Raw genomic sequence first — 13956 nt, forward strand, 5'->3', positions numbered from 1 at the left:
AATAATGGAGGCGATGAGATAGCTACATTATTTATGGGATTACCTTTCTATACCCATGTTTCAGTTATTCCCAGGGCATCATAAAGATCTCCTGGAGACTGATCTATATTTGTGTTTGCTTCCTCAGATTATTCAGTATATTGGGGAGATCTGCAGGTATCTTCTGAACCAACCAGTACGGGAGGCAGAAGTACAACATCACGTACGACTAGCATTGGGAAATGGATTGAGACCTACCATATGGGAAGACTTTACAAGGCGCTTCAGAATTAAACAGATTGGGGAGTTCTATGGAGCCACAGAGTGTAATTGCAGCATTGCTAACTTGGATGGAAAGGTACGCAGTGGGTGACTACAGTGCAAGGAGAGAAATATATACTAAGAGGGATACAGTACAGAGAGAGATGTACTTTCTGCCTTTTTTTTGGCTGTTCTACATAGTGTCTTTTGGGACCTATCACTGGGCTGCAGGGAGCTAAATCTGTGATTGTTTTTGTGTGCACCACTTTTACAGGACAAATTCTCATCTTGGTGGTGGGGGATGATTTCCTTTTTTAATAGGGAATGATTAGAAAATTCCCACCCACACCTTTTTTAGGAGAAGGTAGACAGCCAGATATAACAAAGAACATGCAACTCTGAGGCTAAATGATTCATGTTAGCCCTTCACTTCCTCATGTGTCTTGGTCCATCTCTTGAAAGGTTGGAGCGTGTGGTTTCAACAGCCGGATTTTGCCCAATGTTTATCCCATTCGCTTGGTGAAGGTAAATGAAGACACCATGGAGCTGATCCGTGACTCCAGTGGGCTCTGCATCCCCTGCTGCCCAGGTGAGTGTTACTGTGTACACGAAATGCTCAAAGCTTTAACTGTTATACAGGAATAACAAATGGGCACTAGCTGGTTCAAGGAACGAATGGTGGGATATGAAGCCTTTCACCTCCAGGTCTCTGTTTCAAAAGTAGCCCCGCTCAACTAAATACATCATACATCAGTATAGTAACCTGCATTAAGTAAGTCTGTGTTGCAAAAACTGCCAGCACAATGGCCAGTCTTGTTAGCAGTTGTGATCTCTTGGGGTCTTGTCCTGTTTTTTCTAGGGGAGCCAGGCCTCCTTGTGGGTAGAATAAACCAGCAGGACCCCTTGCGCAGGTTTGATGGCTATGTCAATGAGAGTGCCACCAATAAGAAGATAGCATGCAATGTGTTCCAAAAAGGGGACCGGGCATACCTTTCAGGTACTGTCAGAACAAGTGCTGGCTTCACCAGTGTTAGACACAAATATGTTTCAGTCACTGGGCAGGGGAAATGGCTCTTAGAGCTCCCAGGGTTTAATCAGCTCTTTGTAGGGGCTGACAAGAAATCTTACCTTAGGGTTTTGTTCTGCTGCCATCTGTGTCGTATTCTAGATTCAATATAGAATGTATGAACTACAAACAGAAAACCCATAGGGATGGTTTCTCTCTACCCCACCCCTTATTGCTTTAGCTTTTCTCTCTCGTTTCTTTCCCTCATCCTGGTCCAGCTGCAGATCCTGTAGGCACTGGGGAAATGGCCACTGATTTAGCTCCACACCCTTGGGAGGTAGGTAGGAATAGTCTTCTCTTTAACTGTATGTGCTGTACCTAGATGGCATATTCAAGGGCTGAAAGGCAGGGCCTAGTGCTCCTTAATTAAGTACTGAGATTGATTGTGGCTTCTATCCCCCACAGGAGACGTGTTAGTGATGGATGAACTTGGTTACATGTACTTCAAAGACCGCAGTGGGGACACATTTCGGTGGCGAGGGGAAAATGTCTCCACCACGGAAGTAGAGGGAATCCTGAGTCACATCCTCAGTCAAACAGATGTTGCAGTGTATGGAGTGGAGGTACCAGGTAACTGGAGACCCAGAACTTCCAAGCTTTCCGGGTGGGGGGGCAAGTCAGGCAGATATACAAGTTTGTATCTCCTTCCCTAGGACAATTTGAAATTGACCATCTCTGCTGGAGTAGGGTGCCCCAAAATGGGGGAAGATAGGCGGGCAACAGAGTGGTGTGATTTGGCCAGCACTCATCCTGAGCAGTGAAATGAAGGCCCCAGGGATAATTCACTAATGAGTACTTGTAACTTATGCTGCTGTGGTGAGATCCATACACATGGGGAAAGGTGTGATCATTAGTGGTTGAATCCAGCTAAGAAGTAATCTGTCTGGGTGCCCAGGGAGCTCTGATCTCCAGATAATGCAGCTCAGTGTTGGAGTGTTCAGTGCAAGCTCTCCACCTTGGTTTATAATGACTTGTTCTTAAAAAGAAAGAGCTTTTTTTAAGGAGGAGAAATAGGAAGAAGGAGACTCATGTGTTTGATGTCTTAGCCTGTTTATAATTTGTGCTCAGCAGAAACTCTTGGTGAAAGTAATCTTCAGGATTCCATTGAGGCTCCTGTTTGATTCCACACAGGAACATGCATCTTAGTATAATCCCCGGGGGGGGGGATGGGGTTGGAGATGGATGGGGATGTCACTGGACTAACTTTGGGAGCTGCCACTCCAATGCTGAGAGACTTGTCTGCTTTCCCTCCCCATAGCTCTCAATCATGAAGTCTGGGTCTCTGGTGTGGGGAACTGATACAGAACAGAATGAGCATTTATAAAGCATAAATGGCTCTTAAATTCTCTGGACACAAATAAAAGGTCTGGAGAAAGCTACGATGAGCAAGAGGAAGAGGCCCTTTATGAAAAGGGAAACTGTTTCAAGCAAAAAGAAAAGGAGTACTTGTGGCACCTTGGAGACTAACAAATTTATCTGAGCATAAGCTTTCGTGAGCTACAGCTAGCTTATGCTCAAATAAATTTGTTAGTCTCTAAGGTGCCACAAGTACTCCTTTTCTTTTTGCGAATACAGACTAACACGGCTGCTACTCTGAAACCTGTTTCAAGCAAGTGTCTGGTTGGAAAAGTTCCCATTAAATAGCGGTTCAGTCTCCTTGGTTTTATCGCATACTGAGTCTGGGTGGAGGAGGAATCTTAATAAGATTGAGTTGGATTAGCTTTCTGAGATAAGGACATTGTGACCTTACTTTTGACTGAGGAGGGCTGGAAGTGGTTTCCTTCCAAGTCCATCAGAATTGCAAGGAGTTCCCTACCACAGTGGTTAAAGCATGGTGCCTCTGCCATGCTGCCCTCACTTGCAACTGAGGGAGCAAAGGGTAAGGTTTGGGTGGGTATCTGTATTTACACCTGTACTCAGTGTCTAAAGCCCAATCCAGCACCATTCTCTCTGTCCTATACATTGAGTTCTATTGTTTTATTTCAGGGGTGGAAGGGAAAGCTGGAATGGCAGCAATAGCAGATCCAAAAGCTAAACTGAGTCCTAATGCTTTGTATCAGGAACTACAGAAGGAGCTGCCTCCCTATGCACGGCCCATCTTTCTTCGTCTCCTGCCCCAAGTTGATACCACAGGTACTGATGGGTCGCTTGCAAGTTCTTTCCTTGTTAGCAGTGCATGTGTCAGTAACTTTCAGACCCCAGAACTCAACTCAAACTTGGAAAGTGTCAAAGTTGCCTCTCTTTTAATTGTGCTCTGTAGCAATAAGAAACCTGCACTTAGTCAGCTGGTTTTATTTGGAGTTAATTGGCTGCTGCCATGTGTCTGTCTTCCTTTCTTTCATGGATTTCTTGTGATTCTGCTGGATTTTGCACATAAACCCTATGAGTGATATAATGTCTGTAGTTGAGTTTTATACAAGAGAATACCTGGACCAAAGCCATTAACTGAAGAGACCTTTGCAGAGGAAATGATTTTTGTGCTTTCTAATACTTGTTCTGAATTCAGTGCTGTGGTATAGGCCAGCTCTCTATATATGGGTCAGTGGGAGCCTTTTGCCAACAGTAGAGTGCTTGGGAATATAAATATAACTACCTATTAAACAATTGAAAGGGTCCTTGTAATCTGCTGAAGGAATTTAAACACACACTGGGGCTCTCGCAACCCTCTTGCTCAGTGATACTCAGACTGCGGCTCGTAAGCTGCAAGTGGCTCTTTAATGTGTCTCCTGCAGCTCTTTGCAGCACCTGATATTAAAACACTGTGTGATTTAATTATTAGCCAATCAGAATGCTTTTACTATGTTATTAACCAATTAAGTTTTCAGCTTAAGTTATTAACTTATTTGCTGTGAGAATAACATATACATACATACCTGGGATGGCCAAACTTAGTGACACTCTGAGCCACGTGCGATAATCTTCAGAAGTTTGAGAGCCGGGCTTCAGCCCCATAGGGCGCACCTGCCAAGGCTCGGGGCTTCAGTCTTGCGCCTGCTGAAACCCCCGAGCCCCGGCAGTCACCTTCTGTGGGGCAGAAGCCCCGAGACTCCTCTCCCCAAAGGGCAGAAGCCCCGAGACTCCCTCCGGCCCTAGTCTGGTAAGTGGAGAATGGAGTGAGGGCATGGGGAGCTCTGTGAGCTGCACTTTAACTGTAAAAGAACCGCATGAGGCTCCCAAGCAACAGTTTGACTACCTCCATATATAAACTAAATATTTCCACTGTCATACTTTTTGAATATTACTAGTACTATAGTAAATGAAACAGTGAATTCACATGACTCTGGCTCTTTTGGGTAATGTTGATTGCTAATTTGGCTCCTGAACCACTGAGGTGTGAAGTATAATTGCCCTAGTTACTCCATCTTGCACAGACTATTTACTGCCTTGATCATCTGCCCTCATTCATGATGGAGATTTTGCAAACATTCACACTTTCTCATACTCTGACTAACTGCCTGGTCAGCTGATTAAACAGCTTTAGAGGTGGCTGTTGTCTCTTTTCCAGGAGAATTCTTTTTTAGTCTTTTGCAGAAGTGGAAGCAAGAAATTACATAGCTCACACGTAGTAAATATCAACCAACTCTAGATGGCAGAAACAACAGACCAGTATGACACAAGATTGAGATTGTGAAATAGTTACAAACCTGAATAAGAGCCTTTATTAATTATTAGACGGAAGCTACATGGACTTGCAAACTGAAAATTAAATGGCAAAATTAAATACCACTGTGCAGTAACTACCAGCTGCATCAAAAGGCTGATCTTCCTGGTGTATCTCAGCCTTATTCTAAGGGATGTGCTGTCAGTCATTGCAGCCGGGAAGATGTTGGTTAGATTTTCAACGTGACAGCTAAAGACTGACCTTGTAATTAAAGCATCAGGGTTCCCACCTCCACTCTTTCCACATACCATAATCTTTAAAGCAGCAAATAGGTTTAACTGAGCCACTGAATTCCTCAAAACATTGCCACTTGGATTCAGTGCTACGGACAGCACTTAGAGGAGTCCAAATATTACATTTTTACAACACCTGCAATATACGGCACATTGCATCTTGAGGTCTTTTTACAAACATGAACAATGTCTCACAATGTCCCTGTAATGAAGGTTTGGGCTATAGCGGTGGTCCCCAAATTTTTTGTTTGCATGCCCCTCCCCTTACCTAGTTCCTCCCCCACCACGGTTGGGAGTCGGTGGCTGGGCGTTGGCCAGGAGCAGGGCCAGCGCTGGAGCTGGGGCCAGGGGCCGCGAGTTGTATGGGCCTATGGTGTCCGGGCTCCAGCAATATTTGGGGCCCAGCTCCACCCATGTTTGGGGCCAGGTCTCTCCCCCGGCCCTGACTGCAATCCCCCCCGCCCCCGCACCTCCCCCAAGTGTCCCCTGGCCCCCACTTGCTGCCCCCGCGCACCTCCCCTGGCCCCCAGAGCCTCCTGGCCTCTCCCCTGCAGCCCCAGGCTGACTCCGCCCTGCTGGCTTCTGGCATCAACTGCTGATTCAGGGTCCTAGTGCCCCCCATCCACCAGTGGCAGGGCAGGCTGCCCTGACCCTGCCCTTCTGCCTAGGACCCTTCCCTTTTCCAGCAGGACCCTCCACCAGCACAGGGGGCCCCCCTGCCTTCAGTCACCGCTCCTGCCCCACGCTGGGCAAGGGGCAGACCCATCCCTCACCCCCATTGAGGCTACAATGAAGGGCAGCAGCAGGGGAGGAGGGGCACATGTGATGGCAGCCCTCCCGGCACCCACCACAGGGAAGGCGAGGGGGCTTCCTGGACCTGAGAGGGGCCCATGGAACACGTGCAATGACAGTGGTACAAGGTGAGTGTGCTGCCAGGGGGGAGAGGGGGGCCCCTCCCCCAGAGCTCACTGCTGCCGGTGGGGAGAGGGCTGGGGGAGTCGTCCTTTCTGGCCCCAGCCCCAGGGCAGCCTGCCTGCACCCCAAGCTCATCCCTGCCCCACCCCAGAGCCCACAGCCCCAGCCAGAGCCCTCACCCCCCACAACCCTCTGCTCCAGCCCTGAGCCCCGTCCTACATCATGAACCCTAGACCCCCTCCCCCACCCAAACTCCCTCCCAGAGCCCAACCTCTCACCCCTTTTGCACCCAAACTCCTTCCCAGAGCCTGCACTCCACTCCCCTGCCCTAGCCCAGGGCCTGCACCCCAAACCTCCTCCCCCCACCCAAACTTCCTCTCAGAGCCTTAGGCAGGTGGGGGTTGGAGTTTGGAAGGGGCAGGTTCTGGGCACCACCAAAATTTCTACAAACCTGCCACCCCTGGCTGGGGCCTCTGCTGGGGGCCTGCAGCCAGGGGCCTGCAGCTGGGAGCTGGGACTGGACGTGCAGCTGGGGCTGGGACAGAGCAGAGCTGGGTGGTACTCCCTTCCCAACCACCATGGGGGCTGGCCCAGGCTCTACCATGCTACCCCCCCCAACCCCTAAACATTCCTCCATGCCCCCCTCAGGAGTGCATGCCCCACAGTTTGGTGACCACTAACTTAGGTCAAGAACACAATGCACAACTGAAATTGCACAGATCCTGTACTGTCAGAGGTTGGTGGAGAAAGAAGAAACAAAAGCTATGGGGTTTGTAGCACGTATACCATGAATGGATTGTGATTTGTCTTTTGTACTGATCCCAAGGGATCTAGGGCCTGATTCATCGTGTCTTATACCAGCTAGTGGAGTTACTTCTGGTTTATGGTGGTGAGAAGTATCTGGCTCCTAGGTTTAACGCTAATAACAAGTACTATGTTGGTTCACATTTATCTTCCTAACTCCATTTCCATGGGTTTCCAGCTCTGAAAATTTTTACTTTAGTGTTTTCTTTCTCTTTTCCAAGGCACGTTCAAAATCCAGAAAACCCGTTTACAGAGAGAAGGATTTGACCCTCATCAAACATCAGACCGGTTATATTTTCTTGATCTAAAGTTGGGAAAATATGTTCCATTGAATGAGTGCCTCTTTGAGAGGATCCGTGCCAGAAAGGTCACTCTGTGATCTGGTCTGGGATGTGTGTCTTGCAGGAAATGCTACTGACTAGTTTAAGAAGGGACCCTGCCTGTGAAAGCGAGGGATTCCTGCTAGATAAGTAGTGCAAGGCCCTCTTGCAATGCATTGGCAACCGTGACAAATTCATTGGGGTGTAGGATGATGTCCTCACATGTCTTAATCACATTAATTTGTGAGCTATTCCTATCCTGGGCATAGATATGCCATTTCTCTACAGTTCTGTATCTAGAGATATTTTTTTCTCTTTGTAACCACTACAAACTGAGGGACTCTGTGCAACATGGGAGGTGTTTATGGTCTGAATTATTTATTGTAACATCCTGAGGATGTAACTGAACAGAAATGATATGCCCTGAGCAAGTTTCCTTCTGCTTTATCTCTCAACTTTATGTTGCTATCTATAGACCTTTAGTTAGTAGCATTATTTTCTTCAGGTAGAGCCTTTGATTGTCCCACCTCACATTTCTCTTTTTTAACTACACATCTAAGATTCGCTGTAGTGGGAAGTTTCGCTCTGAAGTGTCTATCATTCATTTACCTAAAGTATTCTGTTTGTATAATGGGGCCTAGCACAATGGGGTCCTGGTCCATGACTGGGGGTCTAGGCATTACAATAATAAATAAAAATAGGACTGGGAATTAATCAGATTGTTGACCCCTGGAGTGCAGTCTGTGAATCTTCACAAACTGTGGTCTGCAGAATAAATAGGTTGTTAGTTCACTGAAGAAAGTAGATTGGGTGTAAATGGCTAAAAAGCATAATTAGGGGCACAGCACAAAAGCTCATGCTCAAATAAATTGGTTAGTCTCTAAGGTGCCACAAGTACTCCTTTTCTTTTTGCGAATACAGACTAACATGGCTGTTACTCTGAAACTCTGCCTAGGGACATTATGCCAGTGAACAAACAATGTATTTAAACTTGTTACTGGGCTAGGTAACAATGAGGTAAATGGCAGGTCTTGACAGAGGAGTCACATGGTAATGTTACACCTTTTAATGCTAATGTGAGGTCTTAGGAAAAGTTAATTGTAATGTTGCTGTGTATTTTCTTTAATTTTATTTTTATATTTACTGGTAGTTTTCATCTTTAAATTGTGCTGCCCTCTGCTGGAAATGAGTGGCAATTGTTGAACACCAATGAAGGCCACATATGACAAGACAAATAGGAACATAATAATTTTAATGTCTACTCCAACCTCAATTACAATTTTATTTTCTGTTTAATGTGGGCAAGTCCATTAACAGACATTTCTGATGTACTTGTTTTCCTTGAGCTTTTACCACAATTAGAACTAAATGTAACTCTTAAAATTGGAGAATTAAAGGGATTGACTTTCACAGGTGCATGTGTGCTGTACTCCACCTGTCCTAACAATGGATTATTTTCTCATTTTAATCATAGAATCATAGAATATCAGGGTTGGAAGGGACCTCAAAAGGTCATCTAGTCCAACCCCCTGCTCAAAGCAGGACCAATCCCCAACTAAATCATCCCAGCCAGGGCTTTGTCAAGCCTGACCTTAAAAACTTCTAAGGAAGGAGATTTCACCACCTCTCTAGGTAACGCATTCCAGTGTTTCACCACCCTCCTAGTGAAAAAGTTTTTCCTAATATCCAACCTAAACCTCCCCCACTGCAACTTGAGACCATTACTCCTTGTTCTGTCATCTGCTACCATTGAGAACAGTCTAGATCCATCCTCTTTGGAACCCCCTTTCAGGTAGTTGAAAGCAGCTATCAAATCCCCCCTCATTCTTCTCTTCTGAAGTCTAAACATCCCCAGTTCCCTCAGCCTCTCCTCATAAGTCATGTGTTCCAGTCCCCTAATCATTTTTGTTGCCCTCCACTGGACATTTTCCAATTTTTCCACATCCTTCTTATAGTGTAGGGCCCAAAACTGGACACAGTACTCCAGATGAGGCCTCACCAATGTCGAATAGATGGGAATGATCACGTCCCTCGATCTGCTGGCAATGCCCCTACTTATACAGCCCAAAATGGCCGCCTTGGCAACAACGGCACACTGTTGACTCATATCCAGCTTCTCGTCCACTGTAACCCCTAGGTCCTTTTCTGCAGAACTGCTGCCTAGCCATTCGGTCCCTGGTCTGTAGCTGTGCATGGGATTCTTCCGTCCTAAATGCAGGACTCTGCACTTGTCCTTGTTGAACCTCATCAGATTTCTTGGCCCAATCCTCTAATTTGTCTAGAGCCCTCTGTATCCTATCCCTACCCTCCAGCGTATCTACCTCTCCTCCCAGTTTAGTGTCATCTGCAAACTTGCTGAAGGTGCAATCCACACCATCCTCCAGATCATTAATGAAGAGATTGAACAAAACTGGCCCGAGGACCGACCCTTGGGGCACTCCACTTGATACCGGCTGCCAACTAGACATGGAGCCATTGATCACTACCCGTTGAGTCCAACAATCTAGCCAGCTTTCTGTCCACCTTATAGTCCATTCATCCAGCCCATACTTCTTTAACTTGCTGGCAAGAATACTGTGGGAGACCGTGTCAAAAGCTTTGCCAAAGTCAAGGAACAACACGTCCACTGCTTTCCCCTCATCCACAGAGCCAGTTATCTCGTCATAGAAGGCAGTTAGATTAGTCAGGCCTGACTTGCCCTTGGTGAATCCATGCTGACTGTTCCTGATCACTTTCCTCTCCTCTAAGCGCTTCAGAATTGATTCCTTGAGGACCTGCTCCATGATTTTTCCAGGGACTGAGGTGAGGCTGACTGGCCTGTAGTTCGCAGGATCCTCCTTCTTCCCTTTTTTAAAGATGGGCACTACATTAGCCTTTTTCCAGTTGTCCAGGACCTCCCCCAATCACCATGAGTTTTCAAAGATAATGGCCAATGGCTCTGCACTCACATCCGCCAGCTCCTTTAGCACTCTCAGATGCAACGCATCCGGCCCTATGGACTTGTGCTCGTCCAGCTTTTCTAAATAGTCCTGAACCAATTCTTTCTCCACAGAGGGCTGGTCACCTCCTCCCCAGGCTGTGCTGCCCAGTGCAATAGTCTGGGAACTGACCTTGTTCGTGAAGACACAGGCAAAAAAAGCATTGAGTACATTAGCTTTTTCCACATCTTCTGTCACTAGGTTGCCTCCCTCATTCAGTAAGGGGCTCACACTTTCCTTGACTTTCTTCTTGTTGCTAACATACCTGAAGAAACCCTTCTTGTTACTCTTAACATCTCTTGCTAGCTGCAACTCCAGGTGTGATTTGGCCTTCCTGATTTCACTCCTGCATGCCCGAGCAATATTTTTATACTCTTCCCTGCTCATTTGTCCAATCTTCCACTTCTTGTAAGCTTCTTTTTTGTGTTCAGATCAGCAAGGATTTCACTGTTAAGCCAAGCTGGTCGCCTGCCATATTTACTGTTCTTTTGACTCATCGGGATGATTTGTCCCTGTAACCTCAATAAGGATTCTTTAAATTACAGCCAGCTCTCCTGGACTCCTTTCCTCCTCATGTTATTCTCCCAGGGGATCCTGCCCATCAGTTCCCTGAGGGAGTCAAAGTCTGCTTTTCTGAAATCCAGGGTCCGTATTCTGCTGCTCTCCTTTCTTCCCTGTGTCAGGATCCTGAACTCGACCATCTCATGGTCACTGCCTCCCAGGTTCCCATCCACTTTTGCTTCCCCTACTAATTCTTCCTTTTTTGTGAGCAGCAGGTCAAGAAGAGCTCTGCCCCTAGTTGGTTCCTCCAGTACTTGCATCAGGAAATTGTCCCCTACACTTTCCAAAAACTTCCTGGATTGTCTGTGCACTGGTGTATTGCTCTCCCAGCACATATCAGGGTGATTGAAGTCTCCCATGAGAACCAGGGCCCGCGATCTAGTAACTTCTGTGAGTTGCCGGAAGAAAGGCTCGTCCACCTTATCCCCCTGGTCCAGTGGTCTATAGCAGACTCCCACCATGACATCACCCTTGTTGCTCACGCTTCTAAACTTAATCCAGAGACTCTCGGGTTTTTCTGCAGTTTCATACCGGAGCTCTGAGCAGTCATACTGCTCCTTTACATACAATGCAACTCCCCCACCTTTTCTGCCCTGCTTGTCCTTCCAGTTTATATCCATCCATGACAGTACTCCAGTCATGTGAGTTATCCCACCAAGTCTCTGTTATTCCAATCACATCATAATTCCTTGACTGTGCCAGGACTTCCAGTTCTCTGCTTGTTTCCCAGGCTTCTTGCATTTGTGTGTAGGCACTTGAGATAACTCGCTGATCGTCCCTCTTCCTCAGTATGAGGCAGGAGCCCTCCCCTCTCGCGCTCTCCTGCTCGTGCTTCCTTCCGGTATCCCACTTCCCCACTTACCTCAGGGCTTTGGGACTAATCGTGTCGTCCCGAGCAGCTGATTATTCCCTTGTTTTAGAGGCATTTGAACTTACCATATCTGGTAGTGGCAGCTACTGCTGGTGTATCCAGCGATGTGATGCCTTTAAGGAACTTTCAGTGGACTAGTACCTTTTATGCAATTTATACTGGAAGGACCATATTCTGTTCTGTAAAAAGAAAAGGAATACTTGTGGCACCTTAGAGACTAACCAATTTATTTGAGCATAAGCTTTCGTGAGCTGCAGCTCAATCGTGAGCTGTAGCTCACGAAAGCTTATGCTCAAATAAATTGGTTAGTCTCTAAGGTGCCCCAAGTACTCCTTTTCTTTTTGCGAATACAGACTAACACGGCTGTTACTCTGAAACCTGTCATTCTGTTCTGTTTCACCCTGGGCAGTTCCAATTACAGTACTTCAATAACACTACATGGAACATAAAAAATTTCATTCTGCCCTTTCTCTGGTGGAGTTAATGCTTCATCTAAAATATTTTTATAAAGTCTTGCGGATGCTTTTGAAACACATTGTTTTAATGTTTAATGCACTCAAGAAACTGGACCATCACTAATGGTTTAAATACTGAATGCATCCGATGAAGTGAGCTGTAGCTCACAAAAGCTTATGCTCAAATAAATTTGTTAGTCTCTAAGATGCCACAAGTCCTCCTTTTCTTTTTGTGAATACAGACTAACACGGCTGCTACTCTGAAACTGGTTTAAATACTGATTTTTAAAATCTGGAATGTGCCTTTTTATCAGGACAGGCACTAAAAAAAGTCATTTATGGTAAGAATGAACCTAGTTATCTGGAACTATAACATGCTCAAAAAGAAAATGAGGGAGTCTGCAGCTTGGGAACTGAGCTGACCAGCCGCAGGCTATAACTTTAAATATACTAAAGTTTCTTGTAGTTTAAAGGACCATGTATTGACTAATTAAACTCTTAAAACAAAATTTTTTTCAGTCTGATCACTATATTGTCTATTATTTGTTTTACCAAACTCAGAAATAAAAACAAACACATTAAAACAAACTTAGAATCAGTGTAACTTTCATTCGTTTCCATTTGGTGTGATGGGCTCTTCTGTACCAGAACATCCAATCCATTAAATTGACTGCTGACTTTTACTGTTTATAATTGAAGAGGGCAGCGTAGAGGTGAGAGGGGTTCAAAGCGATAGCCTAGAAAGATGATTTTTCACAACAGTATTTTCGATGGATTGAGGGGGATGAGAAGGGGTGAGAACAGGTGCATGTGGGGTAGGGGAGTCTGTCTGGATGGGGGAGGTGGGGTCCTTCTTGAGGAACTATTCACTGCCTCAGATGGACCCTGTGGGTGGCACTGGCCCGTTCTGAGGACTAAGCAATACCTTGGGACAGGGAGTCTGGTGATATTTTGTGTTTTCGGTAAAGCCCCAGCTCTCGACATGAGAGTTTTGCCGTTTGAAATAAGTTTCTAGCCTGTGTGAGGGTGGAGAAAAGCTTGCAAGCGTCGAACGAGTCCAAGCTGGGCACTCAGACGCCCGCCGTTGCTTGGAACAACTAGGGCTGCCGCGCCTGCCCTGGTGGGGACGGAGAAACCTCGCCCCCGCTACGGGCGAAGCTGCCCCCGGGCCCTGGAGACTCGCACGGGGTAGGGCCCCGTTCCCGCCTGAGGCGCCCCTCGCCTACGACCGAGTCTCGCACCTTGGCAGCGTTTCCGCACATCACCTCCGGTGTTGTGCGCGCTCTAAGTCCTCCCCTTCCTTCCCCGCTTCCTGGTGTGGCCCGTGATGTTCGTCCCTCTCCGCACGGTGTTCCTGGTTCCTTTCCCCCCTTCCGGCTGTCTCTCGGTAACTGCCCAAACTTCCGCTCCGCCCAGCACCCCCCGGCCCGACTGCTGCCTCGCCCCGTCCCCTGCTCCCACCGCCTCCGGCCCTGCCATGCCTGGCTTCGTGCCCCGCCACATCTCGGTGTTCCCCTCCCCGCAGGAGCTGGGCTCCTCCCTGGCGCAGCTCGTGGCCCAGCGGGCGGCCGAGTCCGGCGGCCGCTTCTCGCTGGGGCTGTCGGGCGGGAGCCTGGTGCGGATCCTGTCCCAGGAGCTGCCCGCGGCCGCCGCCCTCTCCGGCCCCGCTGCCCCCGCCCGCTGGGTCCTGGCCTTCTGCGACGAGCGGCTGGTGCCCGTGGAGGACCCGGAGAGCACGTACGGTGCCTACAAGGTGAGGGGGCTGCGGGGACCCGCCCCGCACGCGGGAAAACCCCCTGGGGAGATACCGGGGCAGGAATGTGGAGAAGACGTTTGTTGCAACAATTCTAGA

At 47.5% G+C, this 13956-nt stretch overlaps 2 protein-coding genes across 4 annotated transcripts in view; both read left to right on the top strand.

Annotated features, from left to right (window-relative positions):
* The window catches only part of SLC27A1 (solute carrier family 27 member 1), a 35552-nt gene extending 22860 nt beyond the window's left edge, over positions 1 to 12692 (top strand). For 2 of the 3 annotated variants that reach the window (XM_048832055.2, XM_048832057.2), the window contains exons 8-12: positions 128 to 337; positions 703 to 829; positions 1100 to 1237; positions 1712 to 1876; positions 3293 to 3701. In XM_048832055.2, the coding sequence (XP_048688012.2) occupies positions 128 to 337; positions 703 to 829; positions 1100 to 1237; positions 1712 to 1876; positions 3293 to 3696 (1044 nt within the window). In that variant the 3' untranslated portion in view covers positions 3697 to 3701. Of the gene's footprint in view, positions 1 to 127; positions 338 to 702; positions 830 to 1099; positions 1238 to 1711; positions 1877 to 3292; positions 3702 to 7140 lie in introns of those variants that run through there. The other variant, XM_048832054.2, reaches the window with a different exon arrangement.
* Positions 12693 to 13407: 715 nt separating this feature from the next.
* Positions 13408 to 13956, top strand: part of PGLS (6-phosphogluconolactonase) — a 5281-nt gene continuing 4732 nt past the window's right edge. Inside the window, exon 1 of the mRNA XM_048832060.2 lies at positions 13408 to 13857. Coding sequence (XP_048688017.1) covers positions 13432 to 13857 — 426 coding nt within the window. The 5' untranslated portion in view covers positions 13408 to 13431. The remainder of the gene's footprint in view (positions 13858 to 13956) is intronic.

Source organism: Caretta caretta, chromosome 20 (assembly GCF_965140235.1).
Source record: "Caretta caretta isolate rCarCar2 chromosome 20, rCarCar1.hap1, whole genome shotgun sequence".
NCBI lineage: Eukaryota > Metazoa > Chordata > Testudines > Cheloniidae > Caretta > Caretta caretta.